Below are 13,940 nucleotides of genomic sequence, written 5' to 3'. Positions count from 1 at the left end.
GAGAGGGGAATGCACTAAAAGCACCATTTAGGTCTGAGAGCCTGCAATGCATGTTACTGAGAGATGAATCATGCAAATAAAACTGACAGGTAAATCTAGATATCCAGCACTATGTTCAGTAGCAATGGCAGAGCCATGTCTCAGCACAGAGCCACTTGTTGTAAGTGTAATTCATAGTCATTTTTAAGATGGGGTGGATAACCTGACTGTTGAAGATACTACATTGTAGTAATGACATATCTTCTGAATAGGAAGAGACATGGTTCTCCCAGGAAAATCCTGGGAAGCTGTGTAGAAGCTTAGAGAAAAGAATTCAAACAATTATCTCTCTTTCTGTAACCACTGTTTATAGATATGGTTCTCCAGAGTGTACCATTCAGAGTTCCCCAAAAGTATAAGAGAAGATTCCTAAAGGCCAATCAGGTCTTAGGTTGACCATTGTTTCTATAAGAACTGTAGATTTCTAATAATAAAGTGTCTTTTCATCCTTCTGATGATAAAGTTTTGTATCACCTTTAGCTGTCCTCAATACCCCTTCTGTGATACCACGTAGCAATTTTAATAGCAGCTGCTAACACAAATGCATCAAGGCTATATAATTTGTACCAATAAAGTAAATTGCCTTCAAAGTGGCTGGAAGAAAGTAAAAGGTAAATAAGCCACAAATGTTTGTTAGTTTACTATTCCCTTGAACCAATACAAAATGACTTCTTCAAGCCTTTACTAGTTCTTCAATAGTTAATAGCTGAGGTCTAAAGGCAGTTAAATAGGTCTCACACCATATCATCAGTATTATTTCCTTTGTTTTCAGTTCAGTAAAGCATTAGAGACCTGGCCTTTGCCTACTGATCAAATGAGGCCTTTACCTCACCACTGCAAATCAAGAACAGCTCCACGTACTTCATTTAAAATCTTGACTGGAAGAGGAGACACGGGACAGTAATTTTTAAACTTCTCTGCTGATTCCCCCAGCACTTCTCATATTGCAACAAAATGGTTATAATTTACAGTATGATATTTCTCCACTGGGCACACTGATAGGAATAACAAGTTTAAAAATTAACAGATGACTTTGTCAATGCAATTATTTGATAATGTATGGCACCAGTTAACGGGCAGTCTCAGAATAACAGGAGCGCTGGTCAATACTAAAAGGGAATGTGAATTCAAGGCCAGAAAATATCTCAAAAGCTCAGATTCAGCCTTCAAAGAGATCAAATAAGCTGGAAATATAAAAAGCAGGTCTTGCTGAGGAAGCTTATTCTACTGTCAACCCAGTTATGCTGCAATGGCTTGTTAGTATCAAATTAGGAAATCCAAGTCTCCCTTCATGTATAATTAACTTTTTTTTCCCCTCCATTTACTGAAAGGTGCTGGATTCTACATTTTTCCTCATTTTGGCATTACTGCTGTTCCTCTGTCACTTACAGTATGGTAGAGCCACTAGCATGTATAAGACTGACTTCAGAGCCATTCTAAAGGGGCAGAGAAATGAACATTTCCACATCATAGCAAGCACAGTGTGTGCAAAGATTCTCAAGCAGAGAATTAATTCATACTCTATGTGTTCTCCTTGAAAAAAATCAGAAAACTAAAGTGAATCTTAAAATAATATCTATGATGAAACAATAATTCTGGATATGTGGAATACACTGGTGTTTGTTTCTTACCTTTCTAAAGCCACCGCTGCAAAATATCCATAACAAATTTCATACTCACTGAAGTGCTCCCCCAAAATATATATTCAGGACTGCACATCAATAAAGGATGAAGCTCTGAGGGCTGTCCTTCAAAGAAGAACTTTATTTCACTCTGCTCAATTTCATACAGGTTTGATCTTTCAAACTGTACAGACCCCTGTAATTCCACTCCACCCCAAAAAAATCAACAGCCAAACAACCACCACATCTGGATCCTGCTCCTCAATGGCCCAAGTAATGATAAACACAGAATGAGAAGAAGTAGAGACCAGAGTGCCAGTAAGAGGAGGAAGAGGTGAGGTCCAGAATCTGGAACCACAGAATTCAAGCTCCTCAGTTGGGTCTTGTTAGAGACCAACATCAACTGAAGATCCTTCAGGGTCTCCAGTTCCACAGCTGCTTGCATAGTGGTATCACAACACTCAAGCACACCCATCCTACCAATAAACTTGTCTGCCTGGACTTGGAGAGAAAAATAACCAATGATAGCACTTTGCATTGGAGTAAGCATTGCATACAACTCTCAGTGACCAGATGGGCCTCAGTCAACATGAAGAGGCCTTCCTGCTTGTCAGCCTCTTTTGGAAATAGCATTAAATGCCAGGAAAGTGGTTTTGCATTAATAATACATTCCCAGTGACTGAGAAGGAAAGCAACTTTCCCTCATTATACCAATAAGAAATTCAGCACTTCTGGAGGATTTATGAAGAAAATCCAAGTAGCTACATTCAGCAAATTAACCTTACCTATTGAAGGCTGATGGCAGATAAAGCCAGCCTTAAGCCAGCCTCCAGTGGGGGGGATGAAACACAGAAGGAAGAAGCACAGCTCAAGGAAAAAAAAAAACCACAGCTTTCCAAATTAGAAATGCTGTTCCATGCTTCCCTGATTTCTTGCTTTGCACATGCTATTAAAAATAGCAAGCAGAAACGCCTTAGTTCTCCTCTCCAAGTGCACATCCTGATGCACACACAGCCTCCCTCGGCCGCGCGCGCCGCAGGATCGCTCCACGGAGCAGCCATCATCCCCAGCCACAAGATCCCTACTGAAACATGACGACACCAGAAATGGCTTAATTCAATCTGAAGAGAAAAGCCAGAGCTTTCAATGTGCGTCCCCACAGAAGTATCGAATCATAAGGTTCATCCAAACCCAAGACCTGAGAGAAGAAACTCAATGAATTAGCCTGGTGATTTGTAGTCTTATTGACTATAAAGAACTCTTTGAAAAGGCAGGGATACAGGAGTTATATTAAAAGGAAACATCCTTGTATCACTGACAGGAAAATAGTCAACTTTTTCTTCAATCATTTTAAGCATAACAGCATTATTAAAGTCTTTACAATTTGAGTGAAAGCATTAATTACTATACCCATCAGGAATATTTTTCATTGTCAAATTGCCTTTTACCATGCTAATAAACACCATGATTTGCATGTAAAAATTAATAATGTTACCTCATTTATAGGTCAAAACACACAGACTAAAATAGTTTCTGCAATTCTCCCTAAATAACTAGCTCTTGCATATCAAGTTTTATGGCACATTAAAAATGAGTGCAATTCAGACAAGATTTGAATAGCTGAGTAGATAGAGAGGGAAAGATAAAACAAATAACGAAAATCTTCTGGTAAGCTAAGCCTCAAAAAAAAAAAAGCTTACCAAAAAAAAAAAAATCACATTTTTTAAAAATTTCTGGATCCCATGTGACCTAGGAATGAAACAGCTGTATGCAGGTCATTACTCAAAGTATCCACAGATTATGCCTCCAGCCATTCTGGGTATAAATGGTATGTCAGAACAACTGAATGCATTAAAAAAAATTACTTTCAATTACTCTCGCATTTCATTCAGTCCAAAAGCAACATCCACAGTTCCCATGTAGCTTGTGGAAAAGGGTTGAAGGATTTGGGTATTTTCATAAGAGCTTGATGACCAAGTCTTGAATCAATTTTTCTAAGATTTAAGACTATTAATAGGGTCCTCCTCCCACCTTTGTTTAGTAACATGGTGGGTTTGTTGGTATGGAGGACGATGAGCATGGCCACTTACTTTTCCCCCTGGTTACCTGCTTGAGCATGTTAGCATGTTAGAGGCCTGCTGGAGCTCAAATGCTTCCTGGGGTACCATATCTACTTCCCTCAGCATCAGATTGGCTTGGATCACCCTTCTCATTCAGAAGCTGCAGTTGCCCACCCACAGTATTTCAGCAGCTATCAAATGATGGTTGATAAAGGTATTGGACACCTACCTGCTCTTCTAAGTGGCAGCAAATAGCCAAGGTTGGCTCATTTTGCAAGAGCCACACAGCAACCCAAGCTCTTATCTTTGAGCCCTCCCAGGACAGTCATATTTTTGTTGATTTCTAAAGCAATGGGAAAAGACATTTTTCTCCCTTTCTGGAATGCATTAAAGAAAAGCAAGACTGCAGTGCTAACTTAGTGCCTGACATTCCCCTCCTCTTTTGGTGGAGTCTGAAGCACAGCACCAAAGTAGTCTCTCACAGCACCCCACTCCAGCCTCAGGGATAAGGTGATAAGGTCAGGCAATCAAAGTGCTCCCCTGCTACACACAAAGCTGGTACCTACATTGAAATGCACAGCCTGGGGCATGGGGGAGCGAGCAAAAAAAGATCAGGCCATTTATTTACCTCCCCAAATATGCTTCCCTGTGTCAAACTTCAAGCAGCCAGTTTGAGAACTGTGGCCTCAGTGGCATGCCCTGGATCTCACCCAGCACATCACTGCAAAGGCTGAGAACATGGAGCTGCCTCCTCTGTGCAAAATGCACTGCTCAGAGGAGCCTCTGACCATCTTGACAGAGGTGCAAGCACTCCCTGAAATAGAAAACAGTTTTGTAACAAAAGTAACTGTGCCACTATTTTGTTTGCATTACAAACAAGCACCTAAGGAGTCTTGTGGGACCCAGACTCGCCCAAGCAATCTGCACTACTCCAACACACGTGACAGTATGTGCTGCAGACTCACCTCCAACAAACACAGGACAGGTCAGGAAGGTGTATTATGGGGTACAGTTTGACATAAGCATCTCGGACAGCTTCAGGACATGAACTATGTCTTGGATCTTTAAGATCTTTCCTTTGATTGTTGAAGAGAGCCACAGAGGTGGGAACAGTGCACAGTAACCTCCAGAACTGCATGTTCTCACTTGCCACCCTCTCTCACCTTGTCCACAAAGCCTGTCTTCACTCCTAACATTCACTGGCTCTTGTTGGGTTTTGATCACAAGTTCTTCAAGGTGAAGATTCTGTCCTTTACAGCATAGCATGCACAGAGGAAGCAGGCCCACAATGCTGGGGGCTGGCCAAGGAGGCTTCAGAGCACCTCTGGTGGGACAAGATGGTTCAAACCACTCTGCCCATTCTCATACCCACAAGACAGCACAATGCAAAGAGCTCAGACCTGTTTGCCAGTCCCAGGAAGGGGAACTCTGTGCTCTGAGTAAATGGGATCTTACTGCTTAAGGCCTTCCACTTAAAGGCCTGAACATCCCATGTCTATGAACAGCAGCATTGTGGCTTTTCTACATTAGCAAAAATCCTGCTCCCAGCATTGTGACTGGGAAGAGAACATGACTCAGGTAGCACTACTGTGGCAGCATCTGCCTAGGACAGCCACACTGCAGAGATGTCTTCTGCAGACATCTCCTCAAAGCCTGCTGCTTTGGGACCCTGAGCAGAAGAGAGCTGCAAGGACAGGTTCCCTGGCTTCTCCCACACAGCCCCCTGAGCACAAGGATGGGAGTCCTGTGGGCAGACCTACTGCATGGAGAATGTCTCTCCAGCAGGGCAGGACCATGGCTCAGGGGACTGACAAGAGCATCTCCACATCTCAGCTAGCATGCCTTCACTTTGCTGTCCCCATAGACCATCTGACAAGAACAAGTCCTGCTGTATTTCCCAGCTAACAGCACGCATCCTGTGCTGAAGGCAGCCTGCCCAGCCACCCCAGAGCCACCAGTGCCCAGCACTGACTTCCAGGGATAGCAGAGAGCACCAAGAACTGGCTGGGCCCCTGAGGAAGGTTCAGGCAGGCAGCCAGGCCCTGCCCCCCATACAACATTGACACATCAGGACCCCAATCCCCACCTCCAGCAAGATAAAAGTAGTAATCTGTGTTTTCTAGCAGTGAGGGAGAATGTGATTTCTGAGTTTTCAGGAGTACAGAAAGGGATACTGCACCTTCAGAGGAGGGGAGCTGTCCCTGCTGCAAGGCCAGCCTGCAGTCCCTCTGTACTCCATCCAGATGCCCGGGGATCCATTCCACACTGTGCAGCTTGACTCTTGTTCGGCTGATTTCTTCTCCGGCCTCCGAGTCTGAACATCACTGCATGACGTTCCTTCCTCTGCTAAGCATCTTTCTAACTGTGACTGAAGAATCTGGCAAGTGACCAAGTATTCTTTAACCTCCACATAAACTATTGTTAGCTTTGGCAAAGCCCAGCTCCCGGGATGCCTGGTGTGGTATCGCTTACTGCTGCAGCCCACAGGAACTGCTGTAGTGGCGAGATTCAGAGAACAGGGATCAGGTAGCAGATGCAAAACAGAGCTCTCACCCACGGTGCCCTGCATCCCCCACTGCCTAATGAGCTTTGGGAACAGCTACAACTTTTAAGCTCCTTACTTCTGCAAAAGGTTTGGAGACGGTGAATGTGCAGAACAGAGTCAGAGAAGCTGTAAGTTAGATGAGGCCAAATGCTACTTTTAGATCACCAAGATGTGTTGGTAACTTTGCAGCTCCATAGAGTGTTATTTATTTTTTAGGCATGGTGAGGAGATAGAGACGTTTGGCTCTAGCCAGCTTTGTCTGCTGGAAGATGGCACAGGCAGGCTGCACCACCTCCTCAAACCTCAACAGAGCCCTCTTGGCTTGTACTCTTACTGCTACATTCCCAACAGTAAAGTCCTTAGTCCCACATCCCACTGCACAAAAACTAGGATATGTCTTTCTCCCCTCATTCTCATGAGTAAGCCCAACCAGTGAAATCAGTTATGGCTGCTCTAAGCAGTGCCAGAGATGGTTCTTTAGCCCATTTTTTACTGCAGACTGCAGGCTTTGCAAGGCACCAGCCCCAGCCATATTCAGACAACCAAGTTCTACTGATGGCAAATCCTGTGCAGAAATGTCCACAGCATTCACCAGGGATAGCTGAATTCAGGGACCAGACGGCAGGTTTTCTTAAACAGACTTTATGTTGCTTAATATAGCACACACTCTTCCTCAGTATCTGCACAACACTGAGTTGGAGATGTTCTGAGATTTGCACTGAGGAAGACTGGAGAGGTGGGTGAAAGGCTGCAGGAGGAAGCATTTAAAAAGCAAGAGATGACTTTGGAGAAGCATCATCTGCAAGCAACAATCTCCTAACAGAGGACTGGCAATGCAGAGGCCTGGTTAGTAATGAAAACAAAATGTAAACCAGTGCATAGTCAGGCAATGCAGCTGCAAATCCATCCAGGATTAGACTCAAAACCTGAAGATGTGAAGAGTTTAGTCTGGCTCACACCTTTCCTCCGGGGAGATGTCCTGCATTGTGCCTCACTGTACACCTACACAAAACTGCTCTGTGATCCTGTGCACCACAGGCCTTCTTGTGCCACTCCAACACTACCCAGGTCACAAAAACTACTTCAGTGCCAACACAACTGGAGCCCTGCCGTGAGAAGACTTCCTTTGCCTTCTCATTTATTCATTGAGATGCCAAAGTTCCTTGTGCATTTCCTTTATGGTCAACCCTACTTTGGACCTGTCCCATTTTGGTACCTTGATTTCTGCTGGGTTGCTCTACACAGCCCTTCTTTTTACACAGATAGAGGAAACCCAGAGAGTATTTGTTCCCTTCCTCTACCCCATGAAGGAAAATCTCTAGTAACAGCAAACTGCTCTGAATTTTTTTTGCATCAAAATGAGTATTGACTCTTGGGCATGCCTCATTCCCACTAGCCCTTCCACCAAAGCCAAGCACCCAGAAACATGGACTGCTGTGGAGCCCATAAACACCAGTACCAGCAGCCCCAAAACCTGCCTCAGCAGACACTCACTGCCAATTCAGGCAGCAACTGCAGCGTAACAGTCACTGTTTGCACAGGATAGGAGTTGGGCAACCCTCCTTCTGGAGGTGCTTTTGCCACCAGCTACCTGGATCCTTGTTTTATTGCAGATGTTTCCTTCCTGCTCCCTGCATAACTCCTCCGGCTACACGAGCTCCATCTGAAGTTCCACGGAGAGCCTTTTGCCTGCCCCTGTAGTGCATGACAAGGCACGCAGTGTGTTATCCTAAAGTCACAGTCCATTTGTTTCTCATCAAGGCAAGTACCAACAGGACATTCAAAAGGCAAAGGTGGCCATCTCAGGTTAACTGTGAAAATAGCATGGAGAGTACAAAAAATACCTCTAGGGCTAACATGACTGCTGTGAGCTTTTTAATTTAAGTAAAGTCTTCGCAGATACGCCTTCTTAAGAGGTACTTACGTGTTCCCCAAGCCCTGGTATGTTTATTGATCACTGCCCACAAGAAACTGTACTTTATAGGACATACTGCCTCCTTATGATTGAAATAGCTTCCTTCCTTAATCAGCATATAATCAGATATTCCCACACAGGAGAACTATAGCCCTGATTGACAAGATAGTTACAAAAATAAACCTGGGGTTTAAATATAGCTTGCTCGTCTCCCTGGAAGGTATGTAGTATTGTGTTATACAAGTCTACCATAATTTTCCTTGAATTAATATAGTCCATATTGCCCCACTGCCCTGATCACTATCAATTAAACTGCTCACAGATTTGTGTTGTGCAGGAGAGCTGGCAGCTACGTTGGGTGGGAATGGCAACTCGCCTTTCCTCTGCATGGACTGACTTACCATCAGTACTTCCTTGGCAATTAACACGTACAGGCTTTGAGTTCACGTACCAGTTGAATGTGTGATTTCCAATGCAATTGTAGAGGTGGATAGGTGAATAAGTGTGCAGGACCACACAGCTATGTATGGAAACAAAATGCATATGCTCAACCTGAAGGGATATATGTGGATGAGATATCTCCGTATGCAAACACACAAGCTAGCCAGGCAAGATTTAATTATCTCCTCTTTCTAGGGTGGACAGTTCAATAGCACAATACTCATTGCATTTCTTCCAATCTATCAGGATGTTCTGATGTATTAAATATGCAGTGTAACGAGGGCAGAGCTCTATAGCCCGATCTCGTTTCAGAAAAAAAGAAAAATGAGATTTCTTTTTTTCAAACCCATTCTAATCATAAAACGCTTTTCATCTGTTAAAAACCTCCCCGTTGCTGACTGGCTAAAAATCATGGGACAGACCTCATATTTATTATGCAAATCCTTAGCATTAAGAAAACAAATCACTAACTAACATCTGTCTCGCCCTAAAGGAAAATAAATTTACAAAACCAGCCGCCTCTCCCCTCACTCCGTGGGCAGCGGGCCGAGCAGCCCGCGGGATCGGCAGGGACGCGCCTGCCGCCCGCTCCCCGCGGGTGCTGCAATGTCCCCAGCACAGCGGCAGCCTCGGCCGCCCGGCCCCGCACCAGCCCGGCCACTGCGGTCCTTCCGCCGCCGCCCCCCCGCGCCCGACCCACCTTTCCCTTCCATCGCGGAGCCTTGCGAGCGCCGGCAAGTTGCGGGAAGACGCGCACCCTCCTCAGCCGAGAGCCCGGCGGGCAGAGCCGGCCGCCGCTGCCTCGCTCCGCGGTGGGGACGGCGCTGTCACAGCCCCGGAGCTGCAAGCAAGCAAGCAAGCGGCGGGGGGGACGGCGTGAGCGGCCGGGCCCCCCCGGCCCCGCGGCGCGGGGAGCGGGGCTGGGCGCGGGGGGAGCGCGCGTTACCTGGCGGGAGCTGTCCCTGGCCGAGCGGTGCTGCGGGGGCGAGTGGCTCCCGGCCCGCCGCGCTGCCTGGCACCGCCCGCATGCGCGCCCCGCCCGCGCCCCGCGCCCCGCCCCCGCACCGCGGCACCGCCGGGCCCGGCTGCGGGATCCGCGCACCCTGCGCGGCTCCGGCACCGGCCGCGCACGGAGAGCGGCAGCGCTCGGGTGCTCAGCGCGGCCGCGGACAGCGCCGGCGGAGCCTCCGGGCCGGGCACCGCGCTGCAGGAGCGCGGCCGGTCCCGCAGGTGTGCCCCGCAAACCCCCAGACCACAACACCCACGCCGGGCGGGTCAGGGAGAGCGCTCCGCTCGGCCCCAGCCTCCCTGATCCTGCACCAGGCTGAGCCCGCACACCTGCAGACTCGGAGAGGAGCTCTCAGGAGACGCCCGGTCTCAGGTTCAGGCCTTCCCTGGATGTGTTGTTTCAAGATTAATTATGCTGATTCATAAAACATCCACCTCTTGGTTAGTTTATGCTTTTCCACCTTTGCATCCAGCCACTGGATTTCACTCATCCTCCAACAACTCATTAATAAAATAAGCAGTCACCTGCTAATAAGTTGATAAAACATTCATACCAGGATCAAGTCACTTTTTTTTTTTTTTTGGAGAACAAAGAGTTCATCCCTGTTAGAAAGTTTCTCCACACTGGAATTACCTCTTAAGTTTTTTTTCAGATTTTTAACTTTTGCGCAATGGGGATGGTAAAACCCAGTTCTGTGTTTATGATTTGTGCTACTGAAAAAGCAGCTCATGGCATCCTGGGAGCTACACAAATAGAGGATAGATGGCTCCAGCACAATGTAAGTTTCTAAATACAGGAACATTAACTCCTCTCTTTTACTTATACCACTGTATATATCCTGGTGTTCATATCTTCCCTTCTTACCTAGGACTGGCGAAACACTCAGTAATTACATGGTCTCTCATCCTGAGCTACTGCAAACCATCCTGCAGACACTACCTAGGGGCATTCACATCCCAAAGCCAAACCCTGAATTTGGTTTTGGAGGTGAACACTGCACACATCATTCCCCCTTAGCACACAGCCCAGGCAGTTCAGAGCAGCACCTGCTCCAATCTCAGCTGCCACCCCACAAGGTGCCAGGGAACTTAAGTTAGAAACAGTTTGTTAGCCCAGGATGAAGACGCAGCACATAAAATTCACATTTTAACTGGCTCCTATCCATTTATTAGGTCCTACACTATTGTGATGAATGACATTAGGGTTTTTTTAATTTCAGAACTGAATAGTCAGGTACTGTAGGCAAGCTGTGAGTCAAACTGTGCTATAGAGAACTGATGAAACAGACTTAGAAACTGAAGATGCAACAGACGTTTACTTTGACCTTCTAGTCAAATCATCAATTCTTTCTTTGACTGATGTGGGATCCTATTTCCCTGTTGCTATATCTTTACCCACCATCAATGCAAAACTGACTCAACTACACTTCCAGGGTCAATCTGTGTGCTTTTTCTGAAAAGCAATGAAACAATGACTCATTCAAGGTCTATTAGTCCTCACTAACATTTCAAAATACAATCAGATTATACACGAGAGTGCTCCACAACTCCTCAGCCAGTTTTTTATAACTCTTGGATTCAAATAATCAACTCCCACAAAGTAAACATCAGGCAAAATCTCAAAGGACATTAAAGTTCCTGGCATCCAAGTTCAAGAACAACTTTCAACAGACGGAAGAGAAGGCAAAGAAATACCCTAACTTTTAAGGTACAGCCAGGCTGTTTACCAAGAGCACAATCTGAGGCACCATTTGTAATAGCAGGCACTGGACCAATGAACCAAGAGCCTCATTTCAAGGCTGTGCACTCCCTGGAAAGCTAACAGCCATCAATAACTCAGCTCCACTGAGAAAGCTGTGCAACAGTTCCTAGCTGAAGGCATCAAGCTGAGCCCCACTGCTTGTCAGCAGAATACATGGAGACCAAGTTTCCCAAATAGAGGAAATGTATATTTTTCCAGTGTCCTGACAGGATCAGCCATAATATGCTCCCCACTGGTGAAGGTAGGTTGAGGTTTGGGGTTTTTGTGGAGGTCCTGTCAAAGGAGGGAGACATTAATTAGCTGTTCAGAGGTTTCACTTTTGCAGAGCAAGGCGAAATTAACGTTTTGTTTTTGAGATGTGAAGTATTTCTTCCTTTGAGGTAACAGAGGGTAGAAACATAGATCAAGCAGAGCATCCAAACCCGTTAATCCACACATTCAATTTTCAATCACAGTTTATCAGAGGTTTCTGGGTCACATCTAGGACATGACAATTTCACTTCCAAATCATGAAACCATCACAAGGCCTTAAGATTCACGTTCTTAAAAAGCCAGCTTGAAGAGAGAAGTCTCTCCCTTTGCTCCTTCGAGGCTTCTCTCCTCAATGCAAAGAAGCAAATTCAAGGGAATAAATCCAGTGAATATTTTCCCTCCCCTGCTATTTACAGGTCATCTTTCAAATTACTTATCAGTAGAGAGAAATACAATATTGCCTGTGCTCCATTCTACATTAAAGTACTTCCTGCATTAAAGTTTCAAGCAAGCTGGACCAGCTCAAGTTAGATCACTGTTTCTCCTTTAGTCCCTCAGGAAAGTCTGAGCCTACTCTGGCTTTGCAAGTATCAAGCATCAAATAACACCACACACATTAATGGCATCTCAGTAGTGCATCAAGTTCTTCCCCAAACCACAGCAGGAGAAAGCATTGCAGCACTCAGGAGGTGCAGTTGTGCTGAGCCTGGAATCCTTCCTACTCACACCCTTCAGCCAAGATGGAAGAGCCCCCTTTGAAGCACTGCTCTGCTGTCCTGAGCCCACAGGCCTGCCAGGGCGGCTTCCTTCACATGCTCAAGCTTTGGGAGTAACCTGGAATCACAATCAACAAAGTGGCTCAGTCCAAGCACAAGCCACCTTGTGCAGACCCTGCTCTCCCAAAATGCCTCAGCATATCCTTGGCCCCTGTCATGGCAAGGAGATGGCTACTTGGGAAAGGCAGAGTTCCTCCCTCTTGATCTTAGTCCTGAGTGGTTTTTGTGGGGCTGCAAACACAGGGTTTCTTCATGGCCACTTGCCCTGTTGTTTGATCAGCTGGGCTTTTTCTCAGCCTGTGCTGCTGAAGACCTGCCCTCTCCACCAGACTGACCCACTCTGAAGAGCAGAGAGCTGCCCCCTCTTCCCAGAGGTGGCAGGACAACGTGTAAGGTCCTGCTGCTGGAGGCAAGGTTCACAAAGAGCTCAGCCTGTACAGGTGAGAGGGAACAGCAAGGGCTCAGCTTTGCTGCTCCAGACAGAAATAGAAATGTTTCCTGGGCCTTCAGCACTCGAGGAGCCTGCTGCTCCATACCTTGATGGTGGAGGCCCACTGCCTGCCCTTGCACCTTTCCATAAGCTGATGGCTTAGAAACAGCCCTGACCACAGACAGGATAAAGACAAGTGGCCATTTTGGCATTGGTGCAGATTGTAAGTCCACATGATGATCATGCATGGTGTCCCAGCTGCTGCTGCTCCTGCCCATCTGCTGCCCTGGCACAGAGCCTCCTTCTCTAAGAGGGAACCTCCATTCCCAGGGGCAGAGACACCAGCCAGCCTGCAGGGCTGTGCAGATAACCACACATGCTGCCACGCATACATGGGCTACTTCTGCATGGGGCTGGAAGTGCCAGGAGGGAGCAGATTGCCAGTGCTGGGATATCACCTGCCCAGTGCCAGTTTCTGGTGATGACCACCCAAAATAGAAACAAAGGCAAAAAGGCACAGTCTCAAGGGCCAGGTGACCTACTGGCTTCTATAGCAAGCTCTGCACAAAAGCAGCCACAAGTCAGCTTTGCCTTCATTTCAAGAAAGAGCAGATTGAGGTACCAATGTTTCAGCCTGTTCCCAAATTGCCCAGAAGCCAACTTCAGCACCCAATAAGAGTTCCCAGCCAGAGACAGAGCTGCTCTCACTGCAGGCAACAGGATAGCATTTGTCCTACACCAGGTTTAAATACCATGTTTCTTAAAGGCAATGAACAGCTCAATGAAAAAGGAACTACCCTGAGCTCTGGCCAAGAGGGAGAAGTAACTACAAACTTGGAGGTTCAGAGTGGGTCTGACCTCAAAGCCAGCTGCAATGGCAAGCAAGAATCAGCTAAGTGCTTCTGAAAGTCCTTTTTTGACCTCTGAAGCATCTATCCAAAGCTACCAATGGGCATTGTTAGCTAGGTACCATCATCAGCCAGCAGAGCAGATTCCTTAAGGACAGAAAAAGAAAGCAGCTCTGTACCACACCATGCTCAGAAGATGTCCACGTGCCGTGAGCTGTGCTCAGATAAGCACAAGCCAGAGC

The 13,940-nt window shown here is 46.5% G+C and overlaps 1 protein-coding gene across 1 annotated transcript in view; it reads right to left on the bottom strand.

Moving 5' to 3' along the window:
• FGF12 (fibroblast growth factor 12) overlaps positions 1-9,718 on the bottom strand; it is a 219,112-nt gene extending 209,394 nt beyond the window's left edge. The window contains exons 1-2 of the mRNA XM_054639616.2: positions 9,569-9,718; positions 9,323-9,463 (exon numbers count right to left, since the gene is read on the bottom strand). Coding sequence (XP_054495591.1) covers positions 9,323-9,335 — 13 coding nt within the window. The 5' untranslated portion in view covers positions 9,336-9,463; positions 9,569-9,718. The remainder of the gene's footprint in view (positions 1-9,322; positions 9,464-9,568) is intronic.
• Between the last annotated feature and the right edge of the window lie 4,222 nt (positions 9,719-13,940).

This window comes from Agelaius phoeniceus, chromosome 10, assembly GCF_051311805.1.
Source record: "Agelaius phoeniceus isolate bAgePho1 chromosome 10, bAgePho1.hap1, whole genome shotgun sequence".
NCBI classification, from domain to species: domain Eukaryota; kingdom Metazoa; phylum Chordata; class Aves; order Passeriformes; family Icteridae; genus Agelaius; species Agelaius phoeniceus.
This window is presented reverse-complemented; position numbering and strand designations above follow the sequence as displayed.